The 15,079-nt window shown below is 42.2% G+C and overlaps 1 protein-coding gene across 2 annotated transcripts in view; it reads left to right on the top strand.

The window, feature by feature from the left end:
- RSRC1 (arginine and serine rich coiled-coil 1) overlaps window positions 1-15,079 on the top strand; it is a 434,403-nt gene that overhangs the window by 398,626 nt on the left and 20,698 nt on the right. For both annotated transcript variants that reach the window (XM_075340693.1, XM_075340692.1), the window contains exon 8: window positions 7,620-7,726. In XM_075340693.1, the coding sequence (XP_075196808.1) occupies window positions 7,620-7,726 (107 nt within the window). The remainder of the gene's footprint in view (window positions 1-7,619; window positions 7,727-15,079) is intronic.

Genomic DNA, 15,079 nt, shown 5'->3' with positions numbered 1-15,079 from the left:
TGTGGAACAATTTCAAGGGTGCAAACACTTTCGGCCATGACTGTACTATCTAAACTGCAGAGTTGGCACTACAGAACATGATAAATAATATAAACAAAATGTATGCTTTGTGCATGTGAAATGTATCTGACGCAAAATACCACATAAAGTGCAATAAATGTCAACATCATTGTAGAAAATCAATGAGCATGCGGAAATGCAGCATGAGTAAATCTAAGTTCTATAGGTCCACATCCCAACAGAGGAGTCCACCTTTATTAATCATTTAGTTAACAATTTCCATTACTAATTCACTAAACTATTTTATTAGCTTTTTGCCCAATTTACTGTTTAATACTTGTAAAATCAAAGATAATGTGCTTTCATATGACAAGACAACCATCAAAACCTTAGCTTTTATACACTGCTAACAGTACACATTAATGGTGTGGCGGTAACTTATACTTTCTGCCAGAAACATACGGAGAGTGGACAGAAGAGCTTACAATCTACAGCAAAGGATCATGTTACATTTTCTGAAGAGATGACAATTCTACACTGTTAATGATATTGGCATTGCTCTAAGCATGTTTGCATTTAAAATATCGCTGTAATCACTTTATCATTCCTGACATTTTTCTCTGATTAATCTGTTTCTGTGATTTTGTGTTAAACCGTTGGCTTCTTATGGTTCTCCTGGCGGTTATCTTGCAGAGCACTGCCACCTAGTGTCCAGTGTGCAGAACTGCCTTTTCATTGCATTGCCTACCGTGATTTATAATGGTTTAGATTTCAAGATTCTATACCCAAACCTTTGACATAATTTTATCGTTCTTATATATTCATTTTTTTCTTTTTTTGTTTTATTTATTTATATTATTTTTGAATTTTCAAAAGGACATTAGCATTTTAGTAACCACATTAAAGAATATTATAATTTGTTCTAAGGAATAAAAACAACAAGGATAGACTTGGGAAGGGAAAGGATAAGGTTAAAGGGGGATGGGGGCATTATGGGTACAAGGGAGGAAGAACGTAAATAAGGAATTGTTGTTTCAAAGGTAACAAGTCTATAAACAAGTGGTTATATACGGTGTAAAACATTTGTTTTAACTTTAGAACATTAGTTCTGTTGTGTAAGAAGTTAATGGAACACAATAGTTATTAGTTATTTTACTAGTTGTTTGTTCCCTAATAGAGATATCTGGTTAGAATTAGATACAGCCGACTTGCTGCTTTTACACATTGGTCCCATTCTGAAATTCATTTCCCAAATACATTTCTATTATTATTATTATTTATTATTAGAGCCATGGATAGAGTAATAAGGCCCATTATTATTACTTTTTTATTACTTTATATAAAAATAAATCAGCCAAATGGTCTCTTTAACCCACTGGTGAGCATTGTACATGTACCTCTGTAGTTAAAGCTCACACCTTATCCTCAGTTACAGGTAATAGTCTGGGTGTGTTAGCAAAGTATTTTTTCTGAATCTGTGGCCCCCCAAAAGTTTTAAATCTGCTTTAAAATGAGCTTCCTATTCATTCCTATTCGTGACAAGACATGAATGTAGTGTACATAGCACGTATTTACTTGGCTAAAGAACAAAGCATTGTGTCAATTCAGGGTTTGTTTTCCTTTTCACATTTACTAGTGGAATGAGAGGGTTTTGGTTTTGTAATCTTCTCCAAAATCACCTGCATCAGCGACTCTTGTTGTAACGTCCTTCGAAATCTTCTTTATTTGTTTAATGTTACACAACCACAAACTTGTGTTGTGAAGATCAGAGTTTGACAGATCACTGTTCTGTAAATTAAGCCGGTCACCCAATCACAACTTGTGTTTTCAGTCAATGGGGTGTCAGTCACTAATTTTACCTTCAAATTACCTCCTTATCAGTATTAAAAAAAGTCAAATTCTAATGCTATGTGCACACGCTGCGTTTTTATGATGCTGCGTTTTTGTGCGTTTTTGGCCGCTAAAAATGCACAAAAACGCACCCGCGGCAAAAAAAAGCATGCGTTTTTACCGCGATTTGGTGCGTTTTTGGCTGCGTTTTGCTGCGTTTTTCTGCGTTTTTCCAATGCATTGCTGGGGGGAAAACGCAGAAAAGCGCAGGAAAGAATTGACATGTCCATTTTTTTTTTTTTAAGCTAAAAAGGGCAGCTTAAAAAAAAAAAAGTTGTGTGCGGACAGCAAAAAAGTTATAGACTTTGGTGGGGAAGCAAAGTCATGCAGTTTTGAGGCCAATAACGCACCCGAAAAACACGCAAAAACGCAATGTGTGCACATAGCCTAACACTTTCAACTCCTTTTGCTTGATTTGCTTCTCTTTATCTACTTTTAGGATTGTGTGAAAATCTGAAGTAGTTATAGTTCAAAGTTATGCAGAAATATGGAAAATTCTGAATGGGGTGCAAAAACTTTCAAGCCCTACTGTAAATTGCATGGAAAGCTAAAAGAAAAAAAAGGATCCAATGGAGACTAGTCTCTGGAATTTTTGTTAATATTGTAAATATTGTCTTTTACATAATTATGTTGTATAAAGCACATATTTATATTTTCTATTTTTTCATCTTGTGACTAAGATCCGCGACGGGTCGAAACGTTAAATGAAATGTTGCATATGTCCTCATAATTTCAGCACGATCTTTAGCTGCACCAAATAAATTCACACTTTTTTCCACCTAAACCTCCTTTGAAATGCTGTTTTTCCTTAATTACCAATGGAAGCAGAACAGAGCACTATGGATATTGAAAAACATTTTGCTTTCTGAAATCAGATCCTGCTTCAGTAGAAAAAAGCAGGAAAGTGTCTGTCTAATTTTTGACCATCGATGATCAGACTTAAATTTTGACGTTTGGGCTTCCAGGTTATCCAGCTTTGGTCCCTCATTAGTTCCTGACTTTCCTGCGAGTTGCAGAAACAACAATGAGTTTAGTTATATGGAGTCCTGCGTGTGGTTCAGAGATGGAAGAATTAGTAAAACTTAGAATAGACCCCCACTCCATCAAGACAAGTCTTTGGGCCTGATTTGTCAAAGCTTTTATACCAGAGACTTCAAAAAAGATTTGCCACTTTTGATGTTCTCATGCCATTTATCCCACTTCCGACAATTGGGCGGAGCTGAGCTGGGAAGGAGGAGGAAGCGACCCTTGTCAAATTCATGATGAGCAGCAGTGCCTGCTATGCCACCCATCTTACCACTAGGGACTGGGGTAATATTTGTAGTGAAGCACACGTCACTCGTCAGACACTCCCGATTCTTGAAGAGACATGTTCCTCTTAATGCATCAGGAGCCTTGCTCCATACCCCAGCCCTTCTTCAGGCTAGTCCTGATGCATACAAGCCTTATCATTTCCGCCTCTGTATTTTTCTCCTTCGTTTAGTTTCCCAGTGATTTCCATTCACGTTACTACTTTCTTTGGGAGTTTTCACAAATTGCAGCTCTCCGTTGAGTTGAGCCCCATCATGACTTTTTTGCCTGTGTCCCTGCTAATTACCCCCAAAATATTGTAATACAAATATAATAATCTCTAGAATAAAATAATGGAGTGATATCCAGAATTTTAGGATGTAGTAGGAGTTCTAGTCGCTATGGACTATATGTGTATTATATGTGGAATCCCAGAAATGTGCATTCTCTGTTTTATGAAGTCAATATATCGTGGGTCTGTAAATGACGGAAAATAAACAGAATTGGGAAAAGGCAAACGCAGCTTATAAGGAGAAATTAAAAGCCATCGGCTGCATATGAGCGTCTGATTTCCATAAGACATCGGCTATTATTGGAATTTCTTTTCATTTTCGTTTTCAGCAAGAACTCTTACAGAATGAGCATTGATTTCTGCAGCTCCTTAGCTTTCTCCATCCATTATTTTTGATTTTACTATGAAATATATATATCCTTTCTACTGACATCTGACAAACATCATATGGAAGTCATTTTATCTCCCAATAATGTGTTTGTCAAAAAGTATCAGACACTAATGGATTTCACTTCCTCACGGTCCATTCCAGGCATGTTAATGTCATCAGCATAACTCTAAGAAACATTTTGCTAGATATTTATTTATTTTCCTCTTTGTTCCCGCCCCATGTAATCTCAGCCCGCCTGTCACTTCCTATCTGTCTGGCATGGATAAATGCAGCATACAAATAAGGCTAATGGGTAATGATGAGTATAATGATGACTATATGTTTGCAAGACAGATTACACCAAGATGTGCTCTCCACATTATGACAAATTGATTTTTATCATTATGAGAGACCAGGTAGATTTACTTTGTCTGTTTTCTGTAAAAGATCCACTAAAATAAAGTCAAAGGATCTTAATATAACATATACCGTAATATTAGGTGTCACTGTTGTATATATACATAGAAAATAATAGATTTAAACTAGTTACATCATTAGTTTTATTCATTGTTTTACAAAACAAACATTCTAACATTTCACTGTGCCCAGTTTTTGTTATCGTATATTTTGAAAGGTTCCTATAATGTTTTTTAAAATACTTTTTTTTTAATGTATTTGTTGTGTAGTAAGTTTCAGATTTCTATTTAAGAAATGGCACCAACTTTTTCTAGTGGGATATACTTCCCTTTCCTACACAAAGCTAATAGATAAAATTGCCACTGTTTCTAGGAGAAAACAAAAGTTGCGGCACAAGAGCAGGCGATCTCCCACTAATGATAAATCTATCGTCCATCCTTAGAAATACTAATAAAGGGGTATTCCAGTCTCTTAAGTGATCGACAAACCCCCTCAGATGGTCACAAATCCTAGTTATGTGATATTATTGTTTAAAGTTATTTTGGAATATTCATTTACCATCCATACAACAGGCAAGATAATATGACTACTAGGGTTGTCAGAGAATTTCTTCTTGTGGCAGGTTCATCTGCAAATATACTTCTAATATTAATATACTTCTAATATTACTCTTAAAGGAGTTGTCAACCACTTGGACAACTACTTCTCAATCCCCATGTTTGGCCCCATTAAAATAAAAAAAAAGCTTATATTTCCCTCCCATGTTGGTGCCATTCCAGTGGTGCCGGCGCTCCCTTTCCCGGGGTTCATGTGAGCCCCACGCCCAATCACTACCAGCTTCTCTCTCCCCGCAGGCTTCTTTCTCCCCGCCTTCTGATGTAGGACTGTTCAACAAGAATTAAGTGCTACGTCTGTCATTCACCTCCAGTTGATTACTCATGCATCTGAAGGCTGGAAGAGGGAAGCCGGTGGTGATAGGCTGTGGGGCTTATATGACATAACCTCATGTGAGCCCCGGGAATACGAATGCCAACACCACTGTAATGGCACCGGTACTGGAGGTGAGTATAAGCTTTTTTATTTTAATGGGGCCCAAATATGTTATTAGACATTTACATTTTCGATTTTATACAATTGCATTTCTGAGTCAGTTATGGAAAAATTATTGAGTTCCTGTGTACCATGGGAGGACATAGCATTGGTGCAACATGTGCAGATGCACAGGGACCAAAGTGGAAATGAGGCCCACTTCTACCTCCAAAACAATAAACAGTTTCTGTCACAGAGCCATTATTGGACTGCAAAGGGCCTATAAACTATTCTTGCAGAAGCACCCTCTCCTCTCTGTACCCACCCCTGCTCTGGACATAAGGAAGTACTAGTCCATGGTACCACAGTAAAGGAATGTTACTTAGAAATGCGGCACACATGTAGGCATTCTCTGCAATTTCTAAATGGCAAATAAAAGAGGTTGTCTGATATGTTTATATTGATGACCTATCCATATATATTGCCATGTACTCCACTTTGTCTCCTGTTCGAGTGAATGGGAGATAAGGTGTAGTACTCGGCAGCGTCCACTGAACCATACTCGGGGCTGCTGTGTTTTGCCTCACACAATGTTTATATCTGGCAACTGCCAGAGCAGATACCAACTGGTCAGTGGGGATGGCGGCTGGATAAATCATCAATATGTTTAATAGTTTTGGTTAGAAAATAGCAGTTTCTTGCTGCTACTACTTTTTCCAATCCTTAATCAGGGTTTATCAGAATTTGGAACAATCATTACAGTATTTATGCTATGAATAAATGTCTGTAATCCATTATGTTGCCGCAGAGTCATCACAATACCGGGTTTTTATGTATTTATCTTCTGAAGAGTTTTATTTGTAAACTACAGGTTAAAAGTTATCACGTTATACTCTGTCTTCCTGGTCAGGGATAACTTGCAGATTGCTGTGCATCCAAGCACTGATTCCAGCGGTCTTGAGATCAGGACTTTGCAGCGCTTTCTTGAATGGAGCAGAGGTGTCCACGTGTGAGGGTGGCCGGGGGCAGAAGCCATGGTCAAGGCTCGGTTCTGAGACATACCACATAGTGGGGTGTATTGTGTTTGGTGGGGTGTGGACCTGGCTAGGTGCGAGGGTCTCAGTTGTGCAGGACATACCTCTTGAGGGGTTGAATGTCGCAGATGACTCGGGTGACCCAGGTCCTTTCCATAGTAAAGACAGAAAGTTCTTTTTAACGTTTCTTTTAGTTCAAACCAAACAAATTTACACGTGTGGCAGCGGACACATATCTTTATCACAGCTTCTTCATTTAATATCTTCAGATAGATAACAATAAAGTTTCTCATATAAAGTTGTTTACCCATTGCTTCCCTTTTCTTTAGATGATCTCCAAGGGGTTTCTGAACTATGGCGGGTAATGAGCCGTATGCTTGCAGGCTCTCTGTAGAGAGCATCTTTTATCTCTGGAAGAGACAAGAGCCAGGGGAATACCATAGTCCCAGCAAATAGCCTTAAGCTGGCAGTCGCAGCTGAAGGTTTGGACACAAAGATAGTCCCTGCCGCATCAAAGATGGTGTATACCACTGCCAAGAAGGATCAAAGGCCCGGTTTGCAGTACGTCCACTAGCACAGTCTCTAGATTTGGGGCCATTTGTCCATTTCTAGCCCTCTCTTGTCAGTAGTTGCTCTCTCAGGGCGTCACACTGCCACACCGTCATTCTGATTCTTCGGAGCTTACGTATTCACCCACTAACAGCAGCTTGTTAGTATAACTCGACCTGCACATTTGTTCTCAAATCAAGTCAAACCCTAGCTGAAGAGCTAAGAATGAGTCGGTCTTGTTCCCTGTGACTGCTTCTCGTGGGCTAATCCCACATCTTAAGTCTCGCTTATACTAATGTCAGCTATTCTATAAACAGTACCTACATTGGTCACGAGATGGCAATATTTTTTACAAACAATTTCTCGCCCCTAAATCTTACACTACACTGTACATTCTTATACTCTATGCAATATATTCATTGATACGCTTGTGTGTTCAAGCGTAGGAATCCGATCACCTCCTTACAGATGCTCCACCCTATTCATTGTCTAGGGGGCTGCCAGAAATAGCAAAGTGCTCAGCTTTCTCCGGCGGTGTCCTTGACAATGAATGCAACAGCAGTTGAGCATGTGCAGCAGAGCACCCATCTCAGGATCATTGGGGTCTTATCGGTCAGGCACCTAGAAGTGTTTTTGGGGAATAACGCTTTACTAACACCATTATAGCATGGCCTAGTATACGGACATCTTTTTCCGGGGTATTTTCAACAAGGATTTTATTGATTCTCAGACTTGTTTTATGTTTCAGACGAGGCATGTCTACTTGATCAAGTCAAGCGTGTGAAGGAAATTGAGGCCATTGAAAGTGATTCTTTTCTGCCACAATCATTCAAATCAAGTCGGGATACCAAGGTGGTGAGTGCTGAATTGCTGAAGGTTTTCTGACACTTTTTGCTGCGCATTTTGGAATTACTTTATTAAAGGTTTACTTTTCCTGAAGGTAAAAAATATAAAGTAATCCCCACCCACCCACATATAGGTAGAACTAATGAAAAGCAAAATGGCCAGAACTACCTGTGTCATAGAAATCTAGCGTTCTTATGCTACGTAATGAGTAGTAGTTCTAGTCTTATGACATCATAGGGTATATAAGAGTCCTGTCTGTGTAGTATGATTTTTCTGTACTGATACCAGGCTCTTACTATGTCCTGACTAGTAACGTGGCTAAGCACCTATAAGCAATGTGCATTAAAATTATCTCATCTGTTTAATACACTTTATAAAATTAGTACAAAAAAGAAATACATTTTCCATAATATAAAACTAAAGGTAATTTTGACTGGTTTAAGGGGTTTCCCTACAATTTATTGATGGTAAAGCCTTATAATAGACCTTGGAAGTTCACACTGCCGTTGTTCGGTGTCCCTCAGGTCCTCTGTGTCAGCCAGTTTTCCCTCCTGAACCCAGCATCTTCGGCACCTCTTCCGCCTACTGGGCCCCGCAACGCAAATCATTTTTTTGCAGGGCCTAGTAAGCGCCAGAGGCACAGTAATATAAATTGGCTACCATAGAAGACTGGACGTTCGCTGAACCAGGGCAGCACAAATCAAATTGTTCATCCCCTACAAATAAAACTGGAATATAAAAATATCCAGTAGATTGAAGTTGGCTGATGTTGAGCAGCCATTCATTTGGTGAATGATCAGTTTGCTAACACAGATATGCACTCTTATACATTCTAGCAAGCAATGTATTGTCAGGAGTGATGTTTGTGGTAAGATGAGGACAGATCTCTTACATTAAAGAGATTTCACAGATCAAGTGTAGGTGAAAATGTCAAACACAGCCGACTCTGAATCGTTTTTGAGAATTTCAGTCATAGAAAAGATGAAAAAAGTCATGTCTGCTATGGTAAGATTCACTGTCATCTCAACATAGAACTCGAAATGAGGACCCAAGCTGGGGAGCAGAATACTTACCTAAGGTCCAGTTAAATGGCAATGCAAGAACTGTAAGGAAATAAGACAGACCTATTTCACAACACCTCTTCACATTGTACTTTTCTAAAATATTAGAAAAGCAGACGTAAAGATACATGTTTCTCAATTCGGTGATCTCCAAATTTAATTGACAGGAACAAATGTCTTTTAAGTGTTTCTGAATGTAATGCAATGCAAATATGGGTGCAAGCGCCATCTTGTCCTGTATTTTGGGTATCTTCATGTAATCATGTCCATAACAAATGGCAATGCAATACGTTTGCTTTATTCAAGATAGCATATGTAGCTATTGGAATATGACCTTATTGAGGAATACGTGATGGTTCCTTAGAGCTGTCCATGCTGTGTCATCTGCTGAGTAGGAAGCTATGTAGAGATTCTTATGGGCACCAAAACAATTATTGAAGATGACTGCTAGTATCAGCTACTGTATCTGATTTTCACTGTGTTGTATCTTTTATCTTGGAATGTAGAGAATTATATACAGACTGAATGACATTACTAGATCTAGTTAACTAATTCCATTGCCCAGTTTGCCCTTTAGGTTTCTGACAAGCTTGTTCACACGAATGCTTAAAATTTGAGGAAGCCGGGATGGTGAAGACATTGTAGCTGATTTGTGGAATGAAGACCCAGTGGACAATGCAGAGTAGAGGATTAAATGCAGCATTGGGATAGGCAACCCATAATTTAAGCTATAAAGAGCCTCAAAGTGTTCAACCAATGGCCATTAAATTCTGTGCTGAAGCGGTTAAACATATTTATTATATCGAACTGCAAAGAAGGGAGCGAAACAATATTCTCAGCAACCGATCATCTCCAAAGTAATTGACAAAGGGGTGGAGGGCTAAACGCAGCCTGAAATGAGTTTGTCAATTCTCCCAGGCTGCCGTACATGTCTGGAGATCGGGCAGTTTATGAGCGCAGCCTTTCTTGCCCAACATACTTCATTGAGAATCATGCTTTATGACAGCCCTGAAGGTCACAGCAGAATTTATTTCGCTCACACTGCTCGACGAGATCTTTATTCACATTTCTGCCCTGTGAAAATGAGCAGCAACCATTTTAAACTGATTTATGGGGATAATTCATGCTCAGCGCAGTTGTATTGCTAGACTTTTAATATGCTTTACATGGTGTATATTTAAGTACCACAGCTTAATAATGTTTGTTTTATATATATATTTCCAGCTGCCAGAAGCCGTACGTGCTGTCACAGAAGCTTTAATGCATTTTATACCGGTTTAGCGTAGTAGAGAATACAAAGGGCTGCTGGTGGAAATGGCAGAATCTCAGCACTGGTTGACTATAGCAGTGGACATGTTACAAGGCAGGGAACCTAGCAGTCCATTTTTACATATGTATGGCTGTATAAGCGCTTGTCTCCACTATAAAAATGATATCCAATGTGTCAAGCATGACAAATCTAGGGGGGGGGCACATGCAAATCAAGCTGGAAGTGCTCTGGGGGAGTGTCAGTGAATTTCAAGTTAAATAACACTCCCCTACAATACAATACTTGCCCATCGCTATCTTCTGCCATTTCCAGTCCTGCTCTGGGGCCTCTCCTGTAGCATGTCACAGCAATTGTGACCAGCCGACTCACAGCATCTTCTATTTGGACTTGAAGTCATTTCCTCGGTGTGAATCTATGAGACTCACAACGAAGCTCTCATAGGCTTACATTAGGAAAAGGACGAATGGCCAGGTGTGTGAGCTGCACACTATTCACAAATTACCGTATTTTTCGGACTATAAGGCGCACATAAAAGCCTATAATTTTCTCAGAAATCGAAAGTGCATCTAATATATGAATAAAGACATGCTTACTCACCTAAACCGGTCGCTCCGGTGCTGGTTGACCAGATGGGTGGCGCTGTTCTCCGGGACCGGCGTCTGATCTTTCGGCTATCTTGTTCCTCTGTCTTCTGAAGCCTGTCTGCATGATGCATCCACGTCATACACACTCGCCAACACTAAGGTCCTGCGCAGGCACACTACAATACCGTACTTTGATCTGCCCTGAGCAGGGCAGATCAAAGTGCGCCTGCGCAGACCTTAGTGCCGGTGAGTGTGTATGACGTGGACACATCATGCACACAGGCTTCAGAAGACAGAGGAGCAAGATGGCCGAAAGAGGAGGCGCCGGTCCCGGAGAACAGCGCCGCCCAGCTGCTAACCAGCACCGGAGCAACCGGTTTAGGTGAGTAAAGTGTTTTTTATTTTCTACAGCGCAGCCTGCGCTCATATATACTGCATGTTAGAATGCTGTACATAAGAGCAATGGTCCTGGATTAAGTTACCTGCATTGCACTCCGGAGCTCTCACCTGAGCTCCGGCGTGCAGCCAAGACTGTACCGTGAGCACCGAGTGATTGATTCCCCGGCGATTGCGGTTCAGTTCATGACAGCTGCAGACAGACCGGGGTGATCTCCGGTGCTCTCTCCTGAACTCCGGATTGCACCCCGGCCTGTTCGCAGCTGTCATGAACTTAATGCGCTACGGCTTATAATCCAGTGCGCCTTATATATGAACCTAGGCGCCTTTGCAGGCGCTCATTGCTAATGCACCTTATAATCCGGTGCGCCTTATGGTCTGAAAAATACGGTACTATACCTGATTGCAGGTGCAATAAAAAACAAAACGCTGGAGTGCTACGTTAAAAGGGTTGTACACTTTTTTTTTTTACTTAAATGCATGTACTTCGGGATAAAAATCCTTTTTGCAGTTGGGTTTTCATTAAAAATGGTCCTCTTGGGGGGCGTGGCCAGCAGGCAGCATGAGCGGTCGCATCTGAGAGCAGCTCCGCAGTCCAAAGCTGATATACGTTATTAATCCTGCCGAAATTGGTGCCTAAATACACCTCTGGATTACCTGTGGTGCGGTGAGCATTTGGATCGGTACCATGAGCAGAGGTCGCAGCGCAGCAGCGGCTGAGAAGCTGAAGAAGTTTGCCCGGGACTCCCAGCAAGATGGCGCCGGCAAGCAGGCAGAGCGGGAATCCAGCGAGGTGGAGGAGGAGGAGAGCATAGAGGCCGGATCCAAGGAATCGCAGGAGCTAACCTTACAGCAGGTTACGTCGCAGTTACTTGCAGCGATCCAGGATTCAAAGGTGTCGCTGACGGGTAAAATTGAGGAGGTTAAGATCGATGTGGGTCTCCTCCGGCTGGACTTGCAAAACCTGAGAGAGCGGGTAAAGGAGACCGAACAGCGGATCTCCACGCTGGAAGACGACGCAAGAGCGACGCCGGGCAGACTGTCCTCTCTGGAAAGCGCGGCAAACAACTGGGCGCAGAGGGCAGATGACCTGGAAAATCGCCTGCGTCGCAATAATTTGAGAATTCTGGGGATGCCGGAGAGGGCAGAAGGGAGTGACCCATGTAAGTTCATGGAAAAGTGGCTCTCCGAAACTTTCCCTGATGCGACGCTGTCAGCGACATTCGCTATAGAAAGAGCTCACCGGGTACCGGCCAGGCCTCCTCCTCCGGGAGCGCAGCCTAGACCTCTCCTGGCCCGACTGTTAAGCAGCAGGGATAGAGATGCGATCCTTGGTGCGGCGCGGCGCAAGGGCCCGATCCTACACAACAACGCCACCATATTGATCTTCCCTGATTTCTCTGCGTCGCTCCAGAAAACGAGGGCTTCCTTCATTCAGGTGAAGAAACGTCTCAGAGAGCATCAAATTGCTTACTCCATGATCTTCCCAGCTCGTCTTAGAGTGGTTCATCAAGAGCGATCCCTGTTCTTTACTTCTCCTGCGGAAGCGGATGACTGGATCAACACATTGAAGAGGAAACGCTGATGCGTCACGGTCTTGGGCGCTGCCTGACGGGTCGCGGTTGTGATAGCGTCGCGGTTCTGATTCACTTATTTCATTCTCTTTGGAGCAAGGTCGGTGATGCGACTCCAATCCTTGGGACGTTGTGTTTGAAATCACTGTTGAGATCGCTTCAGGATCATCCTATGCAGGTACTCGGCGTCCCTCTGAAGGCGCGAAAGATTCTTGTTTGTTTCATCCCTCCTGGCATGTGAGTGGAGCGAGATCGCAATTGCGTTCGCGTCCTGATCTTATGGTCCCTGTCGGTTGAGATGCTAGTGATCTCATCTGGAGGCGCTGGTGCGCCTGTGGCCTTCCTGGAGGCATGTGAGTTTCCGGATGCGTCCATTATTGGTTTCCCATTGAACCGGCCTCCGGGTTTGGCTCTCGTCGAAGGCGGGTGGCCTGGGGCCGCGCCTGCGTATGGAACGGCTGCTGCGTTCTCCGGGATCTTTGTTTAGCCCAGCCTGTGCTCCGGATTACTCGTCGCTGATGCTAGGTGACACCAGACGGGACATGGGTCAGACCGCTGTTGCGACGCTCTGAACTCCTTCATGCGATCTTGTTTTATCCTATACCTTTTTGGATCCAAATTGGAACTCTACTTTGGGCTCGCAGTATTTGGCAACGCACTTCAGTTCATAATGTTGTATTTTGCTCTATTAGTGCTATATTAAGTTCTGAGGTTACCATATGTAATAATGTTCTACAGTCTAAGATTTCCTGCCAATCCTTTTTCTATCTTCTTTACACTCCCACCTCTTCTCCCCCTCTAACCCCCTATCAGCTTATTCCTCATCCCTCTTCACCTCGCCCCCTTACTTCCTCATTGTTCTTTTCTCCTCTCCCTTCAGTCCCCCACTTTCTCTCCCTCTCATATCTCTATACTCCTTCTCTTGTCCCCGCTTTATCTTCTATTCTAATCTCCCCCCTTTCTCTTTCTCTCTTCTACCTTATTTCTCTTTCCCCCTTCTTACCATCTCTTCCCCCCCCCTTTCCCCTCTTTTTTTTTTTTTTCTCTTCTCCTCTTCTCTCTTCTTCTCTCTCCATCCTCTTCTTCTCTCTTTCTATTCTCTTCTCCCTCTCTCTCTCTCATTTCCTTCCCATCTATTCTTGGTCCCCTCACTTATGCACGATTAAAGGCTAAGCTGCAGGATAATTCATTTATTGGACTGCAGGAGAAGCTCAAGTCCTTGTTTGAGGACACCCCCATACCAAGTACACCATCTAGCCACGTTGGTTCACCCTAGTCGTTGCTAGGGAAAATCTTTCCTGGTCGTACTACTGGACCAGTTCTTGTCGATTGTGTGTGCGCAACCGACATTTTGTATTTAAGGGTACGTTTACCCAAGTTCTACTGTAGGTTAAGTTTTTGATATTCTTCTAGCAATTCAGCAAGCAGCATCTCTCAATGGCTTTAAGCGTGATGACATGGAATGTTAGGGGACTGGGCACATCCAGGAAACGGGCGGCAGTATTTGCTCATATCAAAAGATCCAAAGCTCAGATTGTATGTTTACAAGAGACCCATTTATTGTTGGAGACCACTAGAGTGCTCCAAAAGCCTTGGGTTCAATGGTCAGCTCACTCTGTTCATTCCTCATATTCTAGGGGAGTATCGGTACTAGTCCACAAAGCTCTGCGGTGGGACCTGGGTAAAATTTTAAAGGACACTGATGGGAGGTATGTGTTTATCCAGGCTCACATCGATGGGGTCATGATAGTGGTCTTGGCCATATACATTCCCCCTGCAACGGGAATCTCGATTCTATATGAGGCGGCTAAGTTCGCCTCACAATTCCCACAAGCCTTAGTGCTCTGCATGGGGGACTTCAATTTGATTAATAACACGGGACTGGATAGATTCAGCACCCGACAGGTACCGATCTCCCCCACGATACAAACTAGATTGAGTATATTCTTACAGGAAGTGGGATGGTACGATATGTGGCGGTTTTTTAACCCAGTACTGAGAGAATACACATGTTATACTCCCGGGAAAAACTCATTATCTCGAATTGATTATATCTGTGGAAATGAAAGAGTCTGTGCCCATATACAATCGGTGTGTCATTTGCCCAGATCAGTATCAGATCACTCTCCGGTAATCGTAGGCATTAAATGGGAAGGATGTAAATCTCATAAATTGTCAAGGAAAATTAACCCTTGTTGGCTGTCACTTTGGAGCCAATGACAGGATTCCTGATCAGCTTGGGGCATACACGGAAATGAACTCCGTGGAAGAGAATCACTCGGCTTATTGGGACGCGCTCAAGGCGTATCTGAGGGGATGCTGTCACTCCTCTATTTCCTATCTCAAGAAACAGGCGGCCAGAGAGGAGGAGGAATTGGCCACCCAAAATAGAGTGCTTGAACATAGATTCACCTCGGACCCCTCTGAGGAAAATAGATTTCATTGGCTTCAGGCTGGGAGGAAATATCTCTTGTATT

The sequence above is a fragment of the Anomaloglossus baeobatrachus genome, chromosome 3 (genome assembly GCF_048569485.1).
Source record: "Anomaloglossus baeobatrachus isolate aAnoBae1 chromosome 3, aAnoBae1.hap1, whole genome shotgun sequence".
In the NCBI taxonomy this organism is placed as follows: Eukaryota; Metazoa; Chordata; class Amphibia; order Anura; family Aromobatidae; genus Anomaloglossus; species Anomaloglossus baeobatrachus.
This window is presented reverse-complemented; position numbering and strand designations above follow the sequence as displayed.